This window comes from Colias croceus, chromosome 10 (assembly GCF_905220415.1).
Source record: "Colias croceus chromosome 10, ilColCroc2.1".
Classification (NCBI taxonomy): Eukaryota; Metazoa; Arthropoda; class Insecta; order Lepidoptera; family Pieridae; genus Colias; species Colias croceus.
This window is the reverse complement of record NC_059546.1, coordinates 351105-376407: the sequence shown is the minus strand read 5'-3', so window position 1 is coordinate 376407 and position 25303 is coordinate 351105. Positions and strand designations below refer to the sequence as shown.

General features: G+C 33.6%; 3 protein-coding genes across 3 annotated transcripts in view; 1 reads left to right on the top strand and 2 right to left on the bottom strand.

Moving 5' to 3' along the window:
- LOC123694837 overlaps nucleotides 1-1448 on the top strand; it is a 39500-nt gene extending 38052 nt beyond the window's left edge. The window contains exon 32 of the mRNA XM_045640429.1: nucleotides 107-1448. Within this exon, the coding sequence (XP_045496385.1) occupies nucleotides 107-160 (54 nt within the window). The 3' untranslated portion in view covers nucleotides 161-1448. The remainder of the gene's footprint in view (nucleotides 1-106) is intronic.
- A 4669-nt stretch (nucleotides 1449-6117) lies between these two features.
- LOC123695171 lies at nucleotides 6118-14037 on the bottom strand. Its single transcript, XM_045640930.1, has 5 exons — nucleotides 13277-14037; nucleotides 7884-8006; nucleotides 7400-7586; nucleotides 6692-6892; nucleotides 6118-6333 (listed from the first exon to the last, which is right to left on the bottom strand). Exons 1-5 carry the CDS (start codon nucleotides 14035-14037, stop codon nucleotides 6118-6120), a joined length of 1488 nt encoding a protein of 495 aa, XP_045496886.1.
- Nucleotides 14038-15005: 968 nt separating this feature from the next.
- The window catches only part of LOC123695169 (choline O-acetyltransferase-like), a 29761-nt gene continuing 19463 nt past the window's right edge, over nucleotides 15006-25303 (bottom strand). The window contains exons 4-8 of the mRNA XM_045640929.1: nucleotides 21991-22163; nucleotides 21490-21676; nucleotides 20487-20691; nucleotides 18872-19050; nucleotides 15006-15230 (exon numbers count right to left, since the gene is read on the bottom strand). Of these exons, the coding sequence (XP_045496885.1) occupies nucleotides 15006-15230; nucleotides 18872-19050; nucleotides 20487-20691; nucleotides 21490-21676; nucleotides 21991-22163 (969 nt within the window). The remainder of the gene's footprint in view (nucleotides 15231-18871; nucleotides 19051-20486; nucleotides 20692-21489; nucleotides 21677-21990; nucleotides 22164-25303) is intronic.

The window sequence follows — 25303 nt, the reverse complement described above, 5'->3', positions numbered from 1 at the left end:
TTTTTTGTGTCACATAACTTGAGTAAATTAGGGTTATTTTATTTATATAAAATTCATTCAATAAATACCTAAATAAATTAATAATTGATTGTTTTTTTTTTTACAGGTGAAATCCGACGACGAGTGTAACTGTGAACCGGCAAATCCTTTGAGACGATAGATTAAAATAAATAAAGAATCTTGACAATGTAGTTCATTTTGTACGAAAATAAAACAATCAAGGAATTTAACTTTGAACAAAATAAAAATAAAATAACTTGCATGTTAATTTTGTAAAAAAGTGCTGTCTGATAAGTATGTATATTATAATTTATAATGTTTTATAGTGCCACAAACTTAACTGACCCGGTGACGATGTCACTGATGTCGATTTTAGTGCCGCTAAATTGTATTTTCCCGGATGCAAGGGTAAAAATAATGTCATTGCCAATGGTGTAAATTAATATTAATAAGTAACTTTTTATTTATACAAACTATTTCGTATGTAAAGTCTGTGAAAATGTGACATTTCAAAATGGCGGAACATAGTTCCAGTTTTTGCCACCGGGTCAGCTACGTTTGTGGCACTGTATATATTTATGACATGATTATTGTGACAATACATTGAAAAAGTATTTTACGGTTTTAGTGTAACGTAATTATTAATTTAAAAAAAACTGTATTATTGTAAAAGTTAAAAACGTACTTTCTTAACAGCCAGTATCTTGGAAAGAAATAAATATGTAAATATCTAATTATTGTATATATTTTATATTAAAGTACCTAATAAAATAATTGTTGTGCCTAAAGGAAATGTTGGTAATGGAATTTCATGACGTATTTTTGAACAAAAATGAATATTTTATATTGTAAAATGTTTAAAATGTCTACTTAAAATTATTTTTATGGGAAAAACAGAATTGATTTTACATTTTTATAACGAAAATGGTATTTTATGTAATATTTATATGCCTCATGCATGAAACTTGTAAATTTAAGGAATACTTAATGCAATTTGAAAAATGAAGTTATATTTATGAACTACTTATTTTATGGCCATGATGGTCCACTTGTAAGCGGAGTTTAGTCCGACTCTAAAATTTTGTACCCCATGAGAGGATATTTTTTTAACTTTATACCTAAGATCTTATAAAAACAAATATTGTTCGTCTTGTATTAAAAAGATTTCTACTGAAGAGGGAATGGATTTGATCTATTAAAAATATTTGAAGAAAAAAGTCGTGAAATTATTGAGGGAAAATTGTGTATTTTTCTATGTAACGATCGTATGAAATATGTGTAATGTGTATGTTAAATTGTGTAGTTTTCATAGTACAAGCTTTACTTAAAACTAGGCGTTGTATGCAAAATCTAAGAATATGTATATTTTATAAAGAATTAAAAATGACTATATTATGTTTATTGTTATATGTTCTGTTGTGTTGTTTTGTTATATTGATGAATGAGATTATGAGAATAAAATAATTGAATATTATTTTAGTTGTTTTATTTAAGCGCTAACTTTAAGCCAAGTTTTAATGCCACATACGCTCCGGTACACCTGACAGGTCCACCTGTTTGGACCAAATTTAACAGTCGGTAACTTTAAACAGTGACAGCGAAATTGCACCAGCGTATTGTAGCATAGTTAAAGACAATTATGACATCCCATTTTAGTATTCGACGCTTCTGACAGTTATTTAACGTTAACAATATCTTTTATCGGTGAAACACAAGCGGTTATAGTTTGCCATATAATCGCAACTCCAAATTTCAATTGCCCATATCTTCATTTGTAAGACGTTTTACAATCAAGACGAATGAGTTCCAGACACGAAATCCAGATGACCGTAATCCATATGCACGAAAGCCAGATTTTTAAAACACAAATTTTTGAAATACAGTTAATTGATATCCAGATTAATAATATCCAGATTTTTAAAATTCAAATAAACAATATCCAGAAAAACTAAATCTTTCCAGGAGATCGCAGTTCTAACCTAACCCAACCTTTTTTAAGTGGGGAACCTACCGAGTCGATTTTGACACTCAAAACATTTCAGTAATGGGCAAGTAGAACAATAGCGAGTCGGTTCTGGCCGCAGAAGGCACACTGGCCGCTGCCGCGGCACGCTCGTTTAGCTCGCTCAACTCGTGTGTTGTTTGTTAAACAAACCTAACCTAACCTACTGAATCGAATTTGACACATAAACATTACTGTAATGGGCAAGTAAAATAACAGCGAGTCGGTTCTGGCACTCACTGGCCGCTGCCGCGGCATGTATTCCGAGAATCTGGTGTACCTAAGTATTACCTATACCTGGAATAGGAGAATAAGCGGTACAAAAAATACATTTTAAGAATTTGGTTTTAGTGCATCTGGAAAATTAAAAAAAGGAATTTTAAAAAGTTACCATTCATTTCATCTGTCTTTTAAAAGTTCTACAAACCGTTTTCGGGGTTTTCAGATTCGGTTGTCGGTTGTTCGGTTCGGTGTGTCCATTTTAAAAATTGGCCTACATCATGAAGGGTGTATAAGAGTAGCATAACTTCTATGCTATTTATTTTATTATCTTTTTAATACTTTTGAGTTTTTATTACATTTAAGTACTTGCTATGAACTATGAACTTCACCGGGTACTGGTAGTAAAGGGTATTGAAATAAAACACGTTTTACACCGATAATTTATTGAGAGCAACAACATCAAATTGACACATAGATACCTTATACTAGTGATATGTTTACATTACATTCCCTGTCGAGCCCTAAGGGCCCCCAGCTAAGAACCAAGATGAGGTTTTCATATTGAATTGTTTTCTTTAATTTTACATTTTCAACACGATGAATTTGAAATTTTATTAAAGTGAAACTTTTATTACATCGTCTCAAACTTTTTGGTCTGTGTAGCGCATGTCGCCTGACGCACGATACGTACGATAATTGTCGTACATATACGATAATTTTTAGTTAAATGTCTAAAGTCTGAAAAAAGTTTCACTTTTACCGTGGTTTCATAAAACCACACAACATTTTTTAGATTTATAATAGTTTTTCATCTTACAAGTCGAAATGTTCTAATCTTTTTTGCATGTTTATAAATCTTGAAGTCTACTCATCTCAGATCCTTTTTTTGATTGTTGAAATCTCATTAAACCTCATAATTTTTTAAGGATAATATAGTTAGGTAATAATGATAATCGTGGATTTTTTTTACTTGTTCCACATTTTGAAAGAAAGTTTTTATATGGTAATACACGATTTCATGATTTCTCTAATGCAGCTTCTCACAATAGCATAGAATGAAACTAGAATCAATAATCCATATACAAAGCTCTTTACACATAATACAATCATTTTCATTCAAATACTATCTAATAATAGATACTATAAGAATCAGCTAACTTGCAACAGCTGCGAAGATCTTTTAGGTTGTGCTTTCTGCTATTATACCTAATACCTACACACATAATATTATGATATTTATGTCAAAATGTAAGTCTACAAGGTATGGCCGTCTACTACGTTAGATAATTTTATCGACACTAGGCCCTAATTAATAAATATTGACGTGCTTCTTAACTACCATGAACACACGAATTTTTCTACACAACTTTTTAACTATAATTTGAACTAACTACTACAAATACCTACATTTTGGCTAATTTCATTAATAATGTTGCATTAAATTGATAGAGATATAAATACATAAGTGAACTAAATCCAGTATATTGCGGAAAGTTAAACTGCTGTGATAACAAGTGTATGTACAAAGAAATAAGGGTTGCCAACAGCATATCTTCAGATACAAAAAAAGTATATTAGAAAAGACCGAACTTTGTACCGGTACATATAGTGTAAAATACCTACTACCTATGTGCGTTTCTGATTTCTCAAAAAATACTTTTTGATCGGTTGGCAACCATGAATGACTGTAGAGATTATTTTATTAAATACGATATTATATTATAATTTGTTCTATTGACTATTTCTTTTTTGTACATTAAATTATTAAAATTACATTAATTAACATAAGTATGCGATAAAGAAAGTTAAGGAACCATTTTTGCGATACATTTAGCTAATTTCTAATTAAAATTAATTGACTAGATTCAACAGGCGTAAATAGTTTCCAAATGTAAACAAAAACATTGTATATAGTTAAGTACAGCAAATATAACATTTAGTACAATACTTCAATAGATCCTTATTTATTACCTATATACTTAATTCTTAAAGATAAATTACTTAAAGTCTAAATTGATATGTCAAGTTACAAACTTTGATATGTTTTTGATATTCTTGGCCACGACTTACGTGGAGTCGATTTTTGATATGTATACTTAGTTACCTTATTACCTAGATATACGACTAGAATTGTTAATATTTTGCCTACATTAAAAATTAATAAAATACAATAAGAAATAATAAATAAGAGCAGTGGTGGCTCAGTGGTGAGACCTCGGACTTCGAATCGATAAGTCCGTGGTTCGAGACCAGGCGAGCGCGCAGGAAATAAATTGATTTTTCAATTTATATGCGCATGTTGTAACATCACCACTGCTCGAACGGTGAAGGAAAACATCGTGAGGAAACCGACATGTCGAAGAATTAAAAAAGTTCGACGACATGTGTCATCCGCCAACCCGCACTTGGCCAGCGTGGTGGATTATTGCCTGTACCCTCATAGGAGGCCCGTGTCCCAGCAGTGGGAACGTATATGGGCTGATGATGATGAATAAGAAATACAGGCAAAGGTTAACAATGATTAATTATTAACAAAATTACTACAAAAAATACCTTGCATAGGCTCTATAATTTACCTATAGGTACATAGGTCTCCGCAACATCGATATAGGTATAACAGAGAAATATATAGATTTATATAAGGATTAAGATTAAAAGCTTTGCTTTAAAGTAATGTAACAGGGAATAATTAATTGAGTAAATATAACGAAAACAGTGGGAAATTTAAAATTTCGCATAAACATCTAAGAAAACTTTAAACATCAAAACTACGAGTTTATTTTACAAATCTAATTCTTTGTTATCACCACAGCATTGACATTGAATTTTCTTACGAACTACCTTATTTTAATTGATTTTAATTTTGAATATATTATAATAATAAAGTAACTATAAACTATAAGTAATTGTTTTAGCGTTTTATAATATATAAATTCTAAATACATTCGCAGATAGTTTCAAAGAGTATTTTTAAATACTCGGTAGGTATAATGTAGATAAGTAGGTACTATATTATGTAGAATAGATACTATATAAGCTTATAATATATTTAATATTATTAACAAATGAGTTGTCCAACAATTGTATAAAGAAGTTTCTGTAGAAAATATTATACATATTATAAAATGTATATGCAAAGGTAAATAAATGTTTCTTGTATTCGACACAATATATTTTAAATTCACAATAAATAGATAGATATCCAATTTTAGTATATTTAGAGTATATATTTTTGCTTTTAATCCATAAAACTTATCCTTACCTATAATACATTTTTTCTAACACCAATAATACAATACATTATATTTTCTATAAAGTTACAAGAAGACAGACCATTCATGATATGTTTAGTTTTTAAGCACTAAGATGTGCGCTTTAATCTAAGACTTATTTCTATGATTTTAAGGTACAAATTTAGTACCAAAATCTAAAGGAGATTGTAAACAATATAGTACTTTTAGTATTATTATACCAATTTTAAATAATAAATATAGTAGCCAGTATTTATATATTTTGACCATTGACCACAATAGGTTAGGTACAATAAGAGATTCATTTAGTTACAAATTGACTAAGAAATTCAATTTCTATGGTTAATATAATGACCCAATACAAAACATTTACAGGTCAATGCCAATTTTCTCAGAAATGTTACATAGCAAAGATTTTACACGATTTCGAAAGATCGTTGTGATTTGAGCGCGAAATTCATTTTAAATGCCCAAATATTTAATTTAATTTTGTTTTATGAATAAATAGTTTCAAGTCAAGAGACGAGCTCAAAATATAAGCATTTATCATTTTTCTTTTGTAAATACAATAGATATACATATACATATAAATATAGTTTTTAACATCAATCTTCTACAAAAAGCGTAAATTGTTTAGACGTGTTACTTATCCGTCTTCCGATTTTGGAACATGACTTTCATAGCGTCTAGGGCCTCTTCTAGTGACTGCCTGAAGGCTTCAGTGTTGGTGACGGGAGATGACGTAAAGGAGGAGATGCAGAAGATGACGCTGTCCTTCTTGGGGTTATAGCTGCAGCCGTACCCGTCGGGCACAACCGCGCCATAGCCCATGAACGTGCCGTCCGTTGTTGTAGCCACCTGTGATTTATAATTATATTTCTAAAAACTATACTTTGGGATGTAAATCATAAAGTGGAATTAACTTTCCGTATATTTAATGTCAGTCAGTAATTAGTTCAAATAAGTTTAGGATTTTATAAAAACTTGAAGGGCTTGTATATGTAATAACTATATTTTTTATATATTTTTCGATAATATAAATCAATATTAGCTTAACTACGTAGATCATTTATAATGTATTAGGTTAAACATTAGGTGCAACAATAAATTCATTGATTTGCAACAGTTCTCCTTATAATTAATTTGTATCAACAATTTATAAACAGCTTTTAAAACTACCGTATGCTCTACATTCTACTATGACCATATCTCTTACTTGGCTAGTGCTCAATTTGAACTCCATCATCTTCTGATAAGTGGTATCAGTGAACAATGGTGGCAGAGAGCCGAGCGTCTCTCTCGCAGCTTCACGCAGACCCAGTAAATGGTTGTCGATGCCGCGACCGAGGATGTTGTCTTCCATGATCGTGGTCTGCTTGCGGGCTGCTTCTTCAAAGAGTTCGAGCTTCTTTTGTCCCTGGTTGTGTGAAAAATGGAGTCAGTTTCAAAATAAAATAGCTACAGTGTAACAAGTGGATTATTAACACATTGAGTCCAGAATCAGATTTAACTATGAGAACTTGTGGCTCTTTGCTTCGCAACTTGACCGTTAATAGCTCGAAAGCGGTTGTACATCTTTTACTTCTTTCAAGTCAAACAATATGATCATCTGACCATCATATCATGCAGTATACTTAGCAGATATACGTAATCGACCTAAAAAGTTTTATCTTTTAGAACATTATCAGTCACCATTTAGGTATAGAGACATAGGTAAATGAACCAATTCCACCACCTATAAAAAAAGACGTGTGGCACTCGGGGACTGCCGCGGTAAAGCTATTGCATGCTATGCCTTCAAGCCACACCTCCGCCCGTCGGAGTGGTGAGCGTGAGGTTTTTTCGTTACGGAATTTCTCGATTCGGTCCCCGCGCTCAAGGCCCGCGATAGAAGCTATGCAATAGCTTAAAACCTATCCCTCACCTCCTGCAAGTCGAAGGACACCTTCTTCGTCCCGTCCCCCACGAGCTCCGCGGGGCTGTCCGCACTGCACACGTGCGCGGCCCACGCGCGCGCCGGCCCGTGCGCCGCGCGGATGTTGTCCACGCGACCGTCGCGGAAACGACGGAGGGAGGCTGACTCGTACGTGGACACAAGGTGACCGTACATTCTGGTTAAAGTACACTTAGTTTTAAAGGAGGTTTAAAATATGCTACAATAAAAATGTAATATTGCTTTAATATAAAAACATTGCGCTACGGGAAAGCTTTACGAAATTCGATCTTTAGAAAACGATGCTGCCTTTTGATAGGTTCTTTTTATTGTAATGGCAAGGCTACTCTATATTTAATTAACATTTTTATACATCTTAACAAAATACTTAATGAGGAAAATAGGTTTTTGCATTACGACAAGACACATCAATTTCACTGTCTCATAAAGGAAACACAAAGGTATACAATCTCACTTGTAATAAGCATACTGCATGGCCAGCTGAATATACGCGTCGGGGCTGGTGCGGCACGACTTCATGTACTCCCGCCCGTACCCGCGGTATGTGTACACCTTTAGATCCAAGTCTGATATTGCCCTGCAAGAAATAAAATTTTGATAATCATCATCATCGTTTATGCATGTAAGTTCGTATAATTGTTAAATTTAGTTTATTTTTAATACACATAGCCTATTATCACAAACTAAACTCAAACTCAAACTCAAACATTCATTTATTCAATTAGACTACTATTTAGTAGCACTTTCGAATCGTCATTACATAATTATTTTAACATTTACCACCGATTCGGAAAGCAGTGATCTATGGAGAAGAATCGGCAAGAAACTCCATAGTTGCTCTTTTAAAATCATGTCGATATTACATAATATGTAACTTATATCTAAATACATAATATATCATAATATACAAAGAACTGTCCTGTGGTTTTTACGCGACAACCCTCCATGGGTTTTTATCGTCCATATATTCCTGAATACTGTAGTACGCTCTCTGAACTAGTACATTTTTATATAAGTTTTAAATTTAGAACTACTAAACTCTCTAATATTATGAGGAATTCTATTGTAAAAGCGTATACCTTGACCCATAAATGAATTTTTAACTTTAGCTAATCGGAAAAATGGTATTTCAATTCTATTTCTGTTCCTTGTGCCATAACAGTGTCTATCTCCTACTCTTGTGTGTAAGTCGGCGTTTTTGTGTACATGCAAAATATTATTAAATATATACTGTGATGGTAGAGTAAGTATACCAGTATTCTTAAAGAGATCTCTTAGTGAGTCCCGAGCACGTAAATTATATATAGAGCGAATGGCTCTTTTCTGTAAGATAAATATAGTTTCTATATCTGCTGCCCTGCCCCATAGTAGAATTCCATAGGACATAATACTATGAAAGTAGCTGAAATAAACCAATCTAGCTGTATCTTCATCGGTGAGATGCCTTACCTTTCGGACTGCATATGCTGCTGAACTGAGCTTACCTGCAGCGGTGTTGACATGGGCTCCCCACTGTAGTTTCTCGTCCAATGTTAACCCAAGAAATACAGTCGATTCTGTAGGGTGTAATACCTCCCCGTTCAAGGTAATATTTCTGCTCAACTTTTTAACGTTAGGTAGTAAAAATTCAACACAAGTTGTTTTTTTGGCATTTAATAATAAATTATTAGCAGTAAACCAGTCGGATATGTGTAAAAGAGTACTGTTCACTTCGTCAACATTTGGGTCATGCCTATCCACATTGAATATTAATGAGGTATCATCTGCAAACAGAACTATTTCACACCTATCCTGTAAATAATAAGGTAGATCATTGATATATACCAAGAACAAGAAGGGTCCTAAAATAGATCCTTGTGGAACACCAATGTTAATTGACGCACCGCTAGAACGTTCTCCATTAACAACTACAGTTTGTATCCTATCATGAAGGTATGAGGCTATGAGGTTCTGAGCTTGTCCTTTAATCCCATAGTGATTAAGTTTACGCAATAAAGTACAATGTTCAACGCAGTCAAATGCCTTGGAGAGGTCACAAAATATCCCCAAAGCATTTTTTGAGTTTTCCCATGCCTTATATATATGTGTTAGTAGTGCAACTCCAGCATCTGTGGTTGAGCGCCCCTTTGTGAAACCAAACTGTTTGGTGTGCAGCAAATTATTAGAAGCAAAGTGACTAGTCAATTGGTTTAATATTAACTTTTCGAAAACTTTACTTAATGTTGGTAAAATCGAGATAGGTCTATAGTTGTTACAGTCTTCTTGATCACCTTTTTTAAATAGAGGTATAACTTTACTAAACTTTAGTAAATTAGGAAATGTACCATAGTCACAACACCTATTAAATATGAAAGCTAAATTGTTTGCAATATTTTCTATTATATTATTAACTAAATTTACGGACATTCCCCAAAGATCACAAGTATTTTTTAAATTAAGTGTCTTAAATGCTGTAACAATATCATTAGCAGTTACGTGACGCAATTCAAATAATGTACTGCACCCCGCAACATGGTCCCTCAAAAAGGTCTCTGCAAGTATTGAAGACGAATTTAAATTATTAGTAATGCTAGCAGGGACACTACTAAAGAAATCTTCAAAAGCAAGCGCAACATCAGCATTTTTGTCAATAACCATGCCATTATTTACAAGTTTTATGGTATTACTTGATTTGCTTTTACCCATTTCACCATTAATAATAGACCAAACTGTTTTAACTTTATTATCAGAGTCGCGTATTTTTTCTTTGATATACAAACGCTTTGCAGTAAAACAAACTTTTTTTAAAATTTTTGAGTAATTTCTAACATAACTAAGAGCCAGCGCGCACGAGCAACTTTGTCTCCGCAACTATTTTGTCTCCGCAACTATTTTGTCTCTCCACCCATGGGCTAGTATGAAAGTGCGCGCACGTAGCGACGCAACTCCCCATACAATTGATGGGAGAGACAAAATAGTTGCGGAGACAAAGTTGCTCGTGCGCGCTGGCTCTTAGAAAAGATGGGTCTTTATTATGCTTCATACCATATAATTCATAAAGAGTGTTCCTGCACCTATGTATACTAGCTGTCGCCCATTTACTAAGAGCTAGCGCGCACGAGCAACTTTGTCTCCGCAACTATTTTGTCTCCGCAACTATTTTGTCTCTCCAGCCATGGGCTAGTATGAAAGTGCGCGTACGTAGCGACGCAACTCCCGGGAGACTTTTTTGTCCGCGGGTTCGGAGACAAGCCCGCGACGCAACTGTCGCCCTATCTATTGGTTTCAATGCAAGTGCGCGCACGGCGACAAAAATGTTGCCTGTCGGCGGCCGCCGGCCAGTTGCCGCGTAACCGGCGTAGCGATAATACGTATTTATGTCAACGTATTAATTATTCTCGTACACAGTAGTTTTAACCGACTTCAAAAAAAAAAAGGAGGAGGTTATCAATTCGGCCGGTATATTTTTTTATGTATGTACACCGATTACTCCGAGGTTTCTGAACCGATTTACGTGACTCTTTTTTTGTTTGATGCAGAATGGTGTGGGATTGGTCCCATAAAATTTATTCGGATAAGCCCAGTAGTTTTTATTTTGTGAGCATTTTTGTCTGATCTCGATGACTTAATTGAAATGTAGCAAGTAACTTTGATTCATTTCCAGATTACCGATTGAACTGAAATTTTGTATACGTATGTAAATTGGATAGCGATGAAACATTATCATGACATAGAGCTGATTTGATGATGGAATCGGAAGGTGGCCATAGGAACTTAGTAATATATTGACTCAACTTTATCGAGTTTGGGCTCGTTTGATTCGTGTTGAAAAATACACTAAAAAGTATTAAATAAAAATAACTTCGTTAAAAACAACCTACTTCAAAAACGGAAAAGTAAAAAATAAAAAAGATTGATATTGATATTATTAATTACTAATAAAATTTTTTTGGAAATGTTCTCAATTTTAAAAACATTGTATGGAATTTCCCCAATGTCAGTCTCTCACTCCATAATGGGTGCACCCAATATTGCCTTTTTCGCTGCCGTCTTCGGTTTCTAAGGACAAGAGCACAGACCACAACCGTCTCTTCGAAAGCCATGTTGATAAATGCAGAAAATTTTAAAGAAAAAGTTGCGTTGCTGTCGCTTTCGTGTGCGCATCGTTCAAAACTTTGCGAGGAGACAGCGACAGAGACAAAATAGTTGCCGGGCAACTAAGTTGCTCGTGCGCGCCCGCTCTAAATGGTAAATCCTTGGTAATATTTAAAGATTTAACTTTAAATATTTTTTCAAATTCACTATGAACTAAATTAAAAAGATTTTTAAACATTTCACAAGGATTATTATGACAGGATTGATCATTCAGTACGGGCAGGTTTTTATTAATATTATCTCTAAATTTATTAATGCCTTTTTTAGTTATAGGCCTAACATTAGTTCTTTAAAATTCAGGTAAGCAATCCCATTCAAAAACTACTTTCTGGCCACAGTGATCCGAAGTGAGTGAATTGAGAATATTTTTCTCTAAACAGATGCAGTCGCAGTATATATTGTCAATACAGGTTGCAGAAGTAGGTGTAATTCGTGTGGGTTCATTAAAAAGTTTATACAGGTTAAATGACTGAAACAAATTAACAATTCGTGTTGCCGTTTGTGTTTGTAAAAGTACATCAATATTAAAGTCACCACATACTATAACTTTTTTTTTACTCCTACTTAAACGCTTTAATATTTCTTCCATGACTGTCTCAAACATATTAAAGTCACTGGAAAGGGGTCTATAAACGCAAACAATAATGTAACGCTCCAGTTCAACACAGGACAGTTCAATGGTCCGTTCTACAGAAAGACTAACAATGTCAGTTCGTTCTTTGCATTTTACACTATTATGTACAAAAATAAGAGAACCTCCATGAATAGCATATGTCCTGAAGTATATACTTTTTAATTTATAATTATCAATATTTATTAACAACTGACATTGTTTAAGCCAATGTTCTGTTACACAAAAAACCTTAATACTATTATGATTTAAAAACAATTCTATTTCTAATAATTTGCTAGCCAAGCCTTGAATGTTTTGATGTACAATAGAAAAAGTCTGCTTAGCTGTTGTCTTATATACTAGTTTAAATCTAGCTTAGGGCTAGATTTTCTGTCAACACTAGGTTGGTGTATATAATTACTACTACATAAAATTATAGTAGATCCAGGGTCTGATACCGAACATGTACCAGACTGGTTAATATTATATGCTATTAACATAGCAAGTTCTCGCTTATATCTAGATGGCAGATACACTGTATTCTTTTCAAAGTAAAAGATTTAATGCACAAATTAATGTCAAAGTAAATAAATGCATCACAATGATGATTTGTTACATTATACAATTTTAAATTCATATTATGAATTAATCTATTTTGTTCTTGTGTCAAACCAGGTAGGTATGGCAATGTACACAACATAAATTTACATTTAGTCTTACTACTAATTTCCAACATTTTTTGAAATCCTACATCAATATCCTTATTTTTTACATTTAAACTATCTCCATAAAGTATAATTACAATATTATTCTTATTAAAGCTGAAATGGTCAAGTGATTGGATTATATAATTAAATGAACTGTTAGGAGTGCAAATATTAGTTACTTTAAGCCCTAAATTGTTGAGCATAGCGCCAAAACCCTGACCAATATTATCTGACAACACAATAATTTCCTGCTCGGAAAGGTGTTTAGTTTTACTAGTTGAAATTGTTGTCACAGGTTTTACACTATGTATGTCTGTGCAGTCAAGCTTATGGGGCGACATTTGCTCATTGTTACTTTTTGAACACTGACATACATAATTATTGGTCAGCGACTCAAAGCGATCCATATTTTCAGTACTCAATTTAATTAAGTCATCTGCCTGTTGTATATGCTCGTTTATTTGTATTTGAGCAGCAGAATATTTCTGGTTGACATCATTTAACATATGACTTAAAGAGTCTATCTTCTCCTTTAATTCATTTGTTTCTACATCATACAAGATTTTATAATATTCTAGATCCCTATGATATTTGTCTAACTCTTGAACCAGGTTTTTCTTGTCTTTCTCTAATTGAACTACATTTTTTAAAGAACTCTTTCTAACAATTGATTGGGTACGCTTGATAAACTTACTTAATCTAAGGTATTTTTTCAACTTCTTATGTGAAGAGAAATTGATTTTTTTAAAGTTTACAGAGCCACTTAACTGTCCACATTCAACTAATTCATCATGAAGACTACTTGGTGTGTTGCATTGCCGCTTGGGATTGTCCTCTTGCACTTCCATTAAGCTACATTCCAACTCAGCGATACGGCTAAGAGCTATCTCATGGTCACTAGAGCACTGCTGGAAGCTGTCCACAACGTCTTGGAGGGCTTTGCACTTGTCTTCACTATAAATGTATTTCATGTGTAGTTCAGCCAGCTCGGCTTTTAGAAGAGAGTTCTTTTTAATTATTTCTTGAATTTCTAATTCACTTTCATCCCGCTCTTGTATGAGTTTTTCACATAAAGATTGTGAAACTTTCAAATCATGGAGTGTAGCTTTTAATTTATTCTCCATGTCCTTAGCTACTGCCTTGCGGGTCAGCATGTTGTATTTTTTAGTTGCTGAAACGGATGAAAGAAAATGTATGAGATAATTATATTTGAATACTATTATGATAGTACTAAATGTTGATAAGTGTTTATCGGTATGATGTAGTAAGAGTAAAGAATAATATTGTCTGGGGCGATAAGTTTTTGTCTTCTAAATTGCTTCCAACTTGTCAAGCAAGGTGAGACGGTAACTTTTGTGCCAATGTATTTATTGTGACGTAGCTCATTAAATATGAGCGGTGTATGTATAACAAATGAATGTAGGTGTTGGTTATAATTAAATATGAAATTAAAAAACTAGTACTCCCCTGGTTTATGGAAGATGTTTGAATTTGGATAACCGTTGACACGTTGACCTCCGCGTTATACAAAACGTTGCGTAGATCCCATAGGTGTGTTTCACAATAATTTTCACTTTTACAACAATGTAATGGTTAATAATTACTAATATTTTCTATTTAAGCACTATACAATTCGTTTTAATTCTAAATGAATAAGTTGCGAGATAAACGCAATACAGATTTTTACTACCAAAACTTTTTTTCTGCTCTATGTTCTCTGATCGGGCCATTTAATGTTTAACACAAAGAATTGTTCTTAAAAAACAATCTATGGTATTTTTTAATGAAATTAATATATAATATACTAGGTCTCCGCCCGCGGCTTCGCCCGCGCAGTCAAAGAAAAACCCGCATAGTTCCCGTTCCCGTGGGATTTCCGGGATTGCGTCACTTTCTCGGGATAAAAAGTAGCCTATGTCCTTTCTCGGGTATCAAAATATCTCCATACCAAATTTCATGAAAATTGGTTCAGAAGTTTAGGTGTGATTAAGTAACAGACAGACAGACAGAGTTACTTCCGCATTTATAATATCTATTACTATGGATTAACGAAAAATTTACAACGTTATCAATCAGTTCAACAAAAACTGCTCTAACCCTCCAATCAACTTCTTGCACTTGCTCACCTATCCAAATCCCTGGCAGCTTTATCGATGCACTTATTGATCTCCGGCGTGAGGTTCCAGGCGAGTCGTGCGGGCGCGGGCAGCAGCGCGGGCGGCGGCGCGGGGCGCGGGGACACCGCCGCGCGGGCCAGCGCGCGCTCCGCCAGCCGCACCACCGCCACGCCCTCCGCGGGACTGTGCTCGTAGCACATGCCCACCGTGCCGTCCGACGAGATTATCAGCTGGAGAGAAATTAACTCGAAACGTCGGGAAAATAATATTATAATGAATAAATCGCGTTTAAAATCCGTTAAAAAGTCTTTAATTTCTAAGAGAAATTAACTGTTAGAGATAGCAGATTGAGAATATTTATCAATAGTTCTACTGAGAAAATTAATTGCAAAATCAAAATCAAAAAAATCAAAATCAAAATCAAAAATATTTATTCGTTAACAAATATGTTTACAATTATATCAGTCATTGAGACATCCTTTTAAGCATTTATAAGCTTGTGGTAGAATATCTCGCTCTTCCTAGAGTACATTACCATTTATTGTTACACGAATAACATTTCCTTAATAAAGTAAAAAGTGATATAAAGATAAATGGGTATGTAAAAACTATTCAGATATACTTTATGGAACAGAACAGGTGTGTATCTTTGTGTATCTTTGTGTATGTGTGTGTGTGCGTGTGTGTGTAATGTGTAAGTATATATTATATATGTTGCTTTATTTAAAAAAATATTTAATTTAATTTTAATAATTCCTCTATATCCTCATAATTTTTATATTTTAACCACTTAATGAGTTGTAATTTACACTCCTTCGCTGTTTTTGGATATATATTTAATGCTTTATTTATTAAGTTATATAGGCAAGAAGATTGTTTAGCCTTTTGTCTTCGAGCATATGCGGTTTTAACATATACGTTGGGAACCACACATGTTTTCCTCCTTCTATTATCAAGGTTAGGATCATATTTTAAACTCTTGTGTTGTTTCAGAACAATATTTAATATGTACAGCTTACGAACTGTAAGAACATCACACACCGAATATAATTCTTGAGTCGGAAATCTATAAGGTTTAAAATGGATAACCTTTAATAAAGATCTTTGTGCCCTCTCTAGATCTAGGAATTTTGTTTTGGTAGCCCCTCCCCATACGGTAATACAATATGTTAGCACCGATTGAACAAGTGACACATATACAATTTTCAGCAAATCTGTCGTTGCAACATGTCTTAAAGTCTTGAAGAACCATATAAACTTTCTAGTCCTTGTCATGAGGAGTTCTAGATGGAGATGCCACGACAAACGTTCGTCTATAATTACTCCAAGATATTTTGTGCTAGATACTTTATTGATTTGGTGACATGAACAATTTAATGTATTAAGGTTAGGGCAAGAATGAATTTTTATATTAATATAAGGTTGATTTCTACTATAATTTGTAAAGCAGATATAGTTAGTTTTATCTATATTAAGAGTCAAGAGATGCATTTCTAACCAGTGTGCGATTTTAGCTAGACCAATTTCAGCACTATTTTGTACTTCTTCCCAATCTCTTCCACAAAATACAACAGCTGTATCGTCCGCATAAGAAAACACACATCCATTTGTCAAAGACATATCGCACAATGAATTTACGTAAAGCAAAAATAGGGTGGGTCCCAATACACTCCCCTGCGGAACACCATAATATACCTTAGAATCGTCATTACAATGCTCTGCTATCTTAACCCTTTGTCTACGATCAGTGAGATAACTCTGAAATAGGTTTAAAGTAGTACCTCGTATACCAATTTGCTCCAGCTTCTGCACAAGGATGGGGATAGAGACACTATCAAATGCTTTTTTTATATCTAGAAATACAGTTAAACATTTGTTTCCTACATCTACTTGATTAACTATTACAGACGTCAGAGCTGTAACAGCGTCTTCAGTGCTTATACCATGCCTAAAACCAAATTGCGAGTGAGATAGTAAATTAAATTTTTGTAGGTAAGAAGTTAAACGGTTATTTAATAATTTCTCTAGAATTTTTGCCATTACTGGGAGGACTGAGATAGGTCTGTAATTATTGGGATCGTCTTTATTCCCACCCTTGTGCACAGGCGTTATTAAGGCCAATTTCAGAGCGTCCGGAAAGACTCCTGTTGCAAAGCAGAGGTTTATCAGATGAGTCATTATAGGCACAATTATTTCCCCGGCCTGCTTTAAAAATTTAGTAGTGATATTATCGTAACCTGGTGCGCTATCTGTTTTAAGACTCATTAACACAGATTTAACCTCATCATCATCTGCCTCTAACAAAACAAAAGATGAACCATGGGAACTCAAGGTCAAATATGTGGCCGAATTAGTACTATAACTTGGGCGGGATAGAATCTCCTCTGCAAGTGATTTTCCAACATTGGCAAAGAAATCATTGACGAGGTTAACACATTTACGAGGCGTTGTCTGTATAGATAGTAGCTCAACATTTTTGTCATGCAATGTCTTCCGTTGTGTGATGTTATTTATGGTTCTCCAGAGCATCTTAGGGTTTCCGGCAGCATTAGCTATTTGTTCTTGTTCATATCTACGCTTTAGCTTTTTAATGAGACTAGTACAATAATTCCTATAACGTCTGTATGTGATTTGCAATACCTGATTTTGTGGGTCAGATCGTAGCTTTATTTGTAAATAATTTCTATTGCGAATACACCTTAGTACCCCTTGAGTCATCCACGGTTTTATAATACGTTGCACATTCGGAATAATTTTTACCAAAGTATTGTCAATTATATGTTTTTGTATTAAATTTATTAATTTTTGAGCCAAAGTATTAGCATCAACACATAAAAATAAATCATTAATGTTAGAATTTTGAAGGCTTTTTAATGCATTGTCATAATCCAAAGAACTTTTATATTTGTTTTTACATTTTAATTTATTAGATATTTTTTTTAATTTTAGAAAAATTGTATAATGATCCGAGGTACTTGTTTTTATCACCGCAATAGAAGCTTTATTTTTAGGATCAATTTTCAACATAAAATGGTCGAGACAGTTCTTATCTCTCGTGGGTATTATGTGTCCCGGAAGTAAACCATGTGTCGACAACATATTTAAATATCTAAGTCGATTTGTTTTATCATGAAAACTTTCATTATCTTTGTGAATTAAGTTAATATTTATGTCTCCAGTCAAAATAATTTGTTTGCAATTTTTTATGGATTCTAAGTGAAGACTCAATGAATTAATAAAAATTTCAGCATTAATATTAGACGGCGACCGATAGATTCCGATCAAAATAAATTCCTTAAAACTGATTTGTATACAAGATGCCTGTGAGATATTAATTTCTTTTACATTTACCGAATGGATATTTTTTACATATGCTGTTACACCATCACAGTGGTTTATGTGTTGGCTCGTATTATATGAAGTATAGTTATTTAATATAGGTAAAGATTTGTTGCTGTCCAGCCAGCACTCACTAAGAATAATAAATAATAAATTGCAAAAGTGCTATTTTTAAAACTCCAAATGACCAAAATACAAAAACACCCGTGGTAAACATTTGCAATTTGTTTAGCAAAAGCCCAAACTCGATCCTTTGCCAAATACGTCATATTTTTCCAAATAACCAATACAACCAAAATAGAATAATCGAAAACAATTCAGCTCTTCACGTGTAATAAGTACCATGACCAAGAAAATTAGGGATTCATTTTTAAACATAGAAAAAGAATCTTTAATAGGTACTTAGTGTTAATCAGTACGTTAGTGTACATACTATGTGCTCGTTACATTGTATTCCGTTTGAATGAGCTCGTACTCGTAGTACTCATGGTTGTCTATGCATTTCCATTATAATTCTTACAAACCAACCAACCTGTACAGTCTTATCGAACCAGCGGTTAGCAGAATGGTACTTAGTGCCAGCACCATGCATGGCTCTCAGCAGGGCATTGGTATCAGCGTCACAGTCAGCGCGATCCCCGCCAGACTCGTCGATACACACCACGCAGAGCGCGCGCGTTAGCAGGTCCAAGTTCGAGCGGTTTGTCTCGTCTAGAGAGATGGGGATTCGTTAATTGCAAAAACAAATATTGTGTTGTATATTTGTTTTATCGGTTTATCGATTTGGTATAATTGTAAGTGATTGTTTTATTTCTACAGTTATTCTTTAGAAAATCTGGCCTTTATGCTTGCAAGGCCAAACCACGAATAGTAGATTAAAAGATATGTTACAACAAAAGTAGAGCACGTTTTTTGAAACACAAAACCAAGCAAGTCACGATAGATAATCTAAAAGCTAGAAAAAGTCATCTTATTGTACCTAAATAGTTCAATCTAACTACCAAGTCATTCTTCGCCTAATCACCTTACTTCGCTTAGCAGTCGATTTTACTAAAGTTTCTCATAAGAACGTAAATTACCTCCATTAACTTTGATGGCCTATTGTAAGAGCATATTGCAAAAAATAGTTATATTTTCGCATTATGAATGCTTTCTATTTAAAATTTAAACGATTGACTCGTTTTGTTACAATACGGAAAGGAATTCCATTCAATGAATCAACAGAAATAGGTACTTGTTATGTACTTAGTCCAAGTTTTTTATTTTGAGAGAATTTTCAGTTTCGTCTCAGGAAAAAGGACCGCTGTTTTGGTACAGTACCTAGTTAGCATTTTCTTGCAATACCGTTGACTAAGAAAGTTAATTAATGTTAAAAGAAAACAAAGTTGAAACTCTATCTTAAATAGATCGTTTACCTATAAAAAACTTAAATAAATACACATGTGAAATTGCCCAAACTACGATGAAGTCTCAATAAAATACGAGATCGAAATTGGCTAACGACAGTTATAGGTAATACATCTTCGATCTCTCGCGGGACACAAATAATATACTATTATTGATCACAAGTATAGCGAGTTTATTTCCTCTGAGAGACTGTGAACTTTATACTCTTTATATACTGGTATAATTATGTAATAGGTTTTTATTTTTCGGAATGTTGTGAACTATGTTCGCACGCACGTGACTTCGCGCGTGTACACGTTGTATCACAGAGGAGTTAGAATAAACTATTTTCTCTTTTTACTTACATGATAAAAAATTTCAAGATTTACGTCTATTTTGTAGATTAGACAAAAGATAGTGCTCTTATGCGAGTACATCTAAAAAGTTTATGTAAGGCTCTCTCTCTATTTTGTAATTCTTAGTTCCTTATACCTACTTATTAATGCGAATTTTTGTTTATTTGTTTGTCTTTTTTTTTACTTCACAACGGAGCGATTTTCAGGTATGATGTAAGTGTTCGGATAAATTAAAAACGAGAGAGTAACATTGAAATATTATGTTTACCTTAGTTCAACATCTAATTTCATGCAAAACCGTGGTATGAAAACTAGCACTTTATAGACGAAAAACTCGCTATCTCATATTGTATCGAATGCTTTATATACCTAAATACATATACAGTAAGTATACACCATACATACCCTTTGCCAGTAGTTCTCTAGCCTTCGCCCAATCATCCCTGTTCATGGCAGTGAGCAGGCCCACGCGCGGCGCGGGCGGTGCATCAGCCGCGTCCACCATCGCGTGGAGAAGCTGGCCCTGGATCTCGCCGGCTGTGAGACGACCCCGGTCGGATGCTTTTACCGGGATTGCGTAGAACTGAGGGGTTGAATACGAGCTGTAGTACTAGATGTAGGATTAGGAGTAGTTGTAAGAAGTTAAGAGATGTAGCGTTAGTTTCAATTAACTATATTTCGCCTGTATATTGGCCATTTAAATCGTTAAAATAAAAATAAAAAATGTCACTACGAAATACATAGGTAACTAGATAATACGTTTTTATACTAAAAAAATAAAAGGACAAGTACCTACACCAATAAAAAAAATATATTGTTTATTTTAAAATCATCCCAAGAACTTATTAACTATACACACATAATATACTACATAGCAATAAAGATTAAATCCTACACGACAAACCCGGGCTACAGCCAATATTAAATTACGAAGGTCTGTTGGATCGCATCCCTTGTAACTATCGGGTAAGTTTCCCGAATTTAGTCAGCGGGAATCTTAACGAGCATTATGTGGTTAAAGGGATATTAACGAGAGTTTGAACATTTTAGTAAGTAAATATTGTGTTACTACGTACTTGCTATGCGCACTTGGTGTCGTTTGCGGCACATATTAGATGGGTATCATTTGAAATTTGAATATTGCAAATTTCAAACAATCTTCTTAACGATTTAAAGTGTTTAACAAATTTTTGCAAGTTAGTTCAAGTAATTTGTTATGCTAAAATATTTAGTAGATCATTAGGTACTTAAACTGAATTTAGAGATCAAAAGCTATTAAAATAAACACGATGTTTTGTCACTATGTCACAAAGCATTCGATAAAATCTGGTCTTATATCTTACTCAACATAAGAACATCGTCTACAAAACATTTAAAATTACATATACAATTTAAAGAAGTTCCTTACATAGTTCTTGCAAGCGACAATGACCAGCTCCTCACAGTTATCCGGGTCTGCTGGGGGAACGGGCAGTGATAGCCTGTCTTTGCCAAGCCCGGGCTCCCGGCTCACGCCGAGCAGGCGGTAGAACTGCTCCATGCAGAGCGGCTGCCCCTTCTCGCGACTGGTTGCTCTCTCTTGGGGCAACTCGTCTCTGTGATTGGTTATTATATGGTTATATTATATTAATGCTAATCAAAATGGTAAGCAAGTGTACCTGTATGGAAAAAGCGTTGAATTGTAATATTATTACTATTTTTTATGAAATATTCAATATTTCATGACAGACAGTTAAAAATACGCTTTGTGTGTGTTTCTGGTACTAATTGATAATCATCTAAAAATTATTTCTTAGTCAAAAAATTAAAAATAGTCAACTATTCTACATTTGAAACAGCATTTCAAAGTTTCTTGTTCCCACGTTAATTTTAATTTAATACAAAAAGTTGAAAAAACAAAGGAACTGACCTGTCAAGCATCTCCTTATAATCCAACAGATCATCAATGTAAAGAGCAGCGAGATCAGCGACCTCATCGATCTTGGCGAACTGCCGCCGCGGGAACACCATACCGGGGCTCGAGTTGATGGGCAAGGGCAGACGTATCTTCAGGTACATGTCTTCCAGCCACCAGTCTGTTACCTGTGGAAATAGCAGTTCTATAGTGAAATGTCTATTTGGAAAAAACCGTTTGGAAAAGCTTTACAAATGAATTGGTGACGTTAGCAGTTAGTTAGATAGTGTTTCTTTAAATAATTTTCTAGATTTATCAGCTCTACTTTTCCATCATCATAGAAATTCGTATTAAGTCTCAATTTAATAAAAAAATACCTATAAATTGTTGCAACAATATCATTGCACAACAAATCATTACGATATATTTTTATATTTACTATTGAAGAAATATTATACTTATAGACCTTGATACTTATTTTCCTTTTTTTCTACATAATATTATACTGTTACTGGTAGGAGGGATAATTAAAGTCATAAAATTTGAATAACATTTTATTGTACTTTATAATGATTATCATTCTACTAAGCTTAATTGAATTAATTATTTACAAACTAAAAATATCGATTATAAGGAACTGTAGGACTTAAAAAGAATATTGTTCTTCTTTTTCTACGCGTGCTTCTTGCTTTGGTACTCGTCGAGATTCCGTCCATCCAGCCACTTCTTCTAAAGTAGTACAAAGGATCCACAAATTCTGGATTATCAATGTTCTCTGGCATTTCTGTAGTTTTAACATAATCTGAATTGTAAAGATAGTTTCTTATGGAATCAATACGGTCTCTTAAAAACTTTGGTTTTGTTTTTGGTGGTAAGAATATTGGCCTTTCAATAACATCATCTATTTTAGGTGTGTTCTGTGTAGCCACAGCATCTCTTACAAAGTTGACTTTATCTCTCAATGACAAACTATTACTATGATGCAAGGGAAAGTTATTTTTGTAGTAGTCATTATCGTTTTCTATGATTATTGGTTTTGGTCTGAAATACTCATGTGGCAGTTTAGTTGCGTCATCAATTTTCTTAAACGTCGGTCGTAAAACGTATTCCTTTGGTTTAGGCGTTATAGGTATGAACATGTTTAATGCTTTACGATCCACTTTTGCTTGATCATCATAACGACTTTGTGAAAAAAAATCTTGAGTGTTAATTGCCCAGAGCTCCTTTTTCTTTGGTATGTGAATCCTTTTCATGACTTTCTTCTGATTCTTTGATACTACTCTTTTAACCGGATATAAGTTTGTTTTCGCTAAAGGGTCAAGAAGATTTTTTACATAGGGATTGCTTTTTCTAAAATTTTTAACTATCCTTTTGGTATCTTTATTATTATCACTGTGATAAACGAATTCTTTGGTTGGTGAAACTTGTTTTGGTGTAGTATTTGCTTTAGGATATTTTGATTGGTAAGCCTTATTTTTTCGAGTTATTTTTCTTCCACCAGTCGATTGTATTTGATTATTTGCGTACTTCATAGTTATATAGGAATCTTCGTCACTCCTTGGTTCATATGTATTGTACCTTATTTTCTTAACTCTTTTTGCTGAATATTTTATTGGTTTTCTAGTGGTAAAATGATTCTTTAGAGCTTTGGTTGTAAAGTTATCTGTTCTTCGTGTCTTTTGTGTCGACATAGTAAGAGTGCTAGATTTATTATTTATTGAACTAGTGGATTTAGTTATTAATCTATTTGAGTGACTTTTGACTGACGAAAAGTTTCTTATGATATTAGTATGCTCTGATAAATTATATTTTTGAGTTGTTTTTTGTTTATGTCCAGCTTCAAAAGTTGAATTTTTTATTACTTGTATGGCTAATTTATTTAGCTTTCGACTTTCGTCATATGCTTTCGTGATGTCTTGCCCTGTGGTCAAGTTTTTGCAATTTTTATATATATCCTTCTGCATAGTAGCGTATATTATAGTGTTTTCATGATGCGGTAGTATGGTTACTTCAGTTGTGGTATAATGTTTGTCTTTCAACTCATTTTTGGTACTAGACACGATACTGTCTTTATTTATTTTTGGTTGGTAATTATTAGTAGTATCATTTGAACTTTTCCATCCTGTTTCCATAACGCCAAAATTTCTTAAAGTGTTTGTCCAATTGCATAATTTCATATCTCTATAGCTGGCAATAATTATTGGAATACTAATATGATACTTGTTTAACAAAATGGCGTTGTATATTTTCGTGCAATTTGTAGGTGTTATTTTAGTTCTTTGAAAAATATTTGCTAAACTTTCATGTAACTTGAAATCTTCAAATAGTCCGGTTGTGTTTTGGACGGGGGTTGTAGTATCATGAATATTATTTAAAAGTAAAGATTTAATAAATTTGCTTGTTTTGATATCGAATTTACTCGTAGGAAGAGTTGGATTCGTAAATTCTTTCAAGCCAATAGTCGTACTTTTAGTTGATAATTTTTCTTGATCGCTATGGTTTTTTATAGCTTTATCAAGTGTCACGTTAAACGTTTTTACATGTTCAAAATTGCCATTGTATTCCATCCTAGTTTTTGTCAAGTCATACTTCTTCATTGCCTCGAAGTTGGGTGTAACTTTATGTGTTTCATATTGTACCGTAGAAGGTGATATTCTTCGTTCGTCAGTTGCCATTTCAATGTCAAAAAGTACACTCGGCTTTAAGGTAGAAGTAGATACATAAGATTCTAGGACTGTTCTTATGTTTTTATCAGCGGTCGATTTAGATTTTTCCATTATTATATTGGACTGTGTAAATTGTATCGCCTTTGTAATTGCAAATTCTGTTGTTGAAGCAGGATGTAATGATTTTGTTGAAACTTTTGACCTGGGGAGATGGAGATGGGGATTTGTATTAATTGTTGGCGAATGTGATGTAATGATCTGATGATTTTGCGAATATGACTCAAGTGGATATTTTTTTCGCCTGGTTAGTGATATTTGTTGGGTTGTCTTTTCTGAAAAATTATTCTCGCCGGTAGTTTTAGGCAGATATTTGGTTATATGAGATAATACAAAAGGTGACGTTGATTTTATTCTATCAAAAATCTGTGAGTCTAGTTCAGAGGTATTACTGGATATAAAATTGGATGGTTCTATTTCTACTTTAAAAGTTGTCGTATGTTGTAAAGGCTTATTTAAATCGAAATCTTTGATGATGGTTCTTTTAACGTCATTCTTAGTTATTGATTTAGTAGTAGCTAAATCTACCGTCGACAAATTCATCATTATTTTATTCTTGAGTGACGTAGCCATAGGTAATTTACTTCTTTGTTTTGATTTATTGT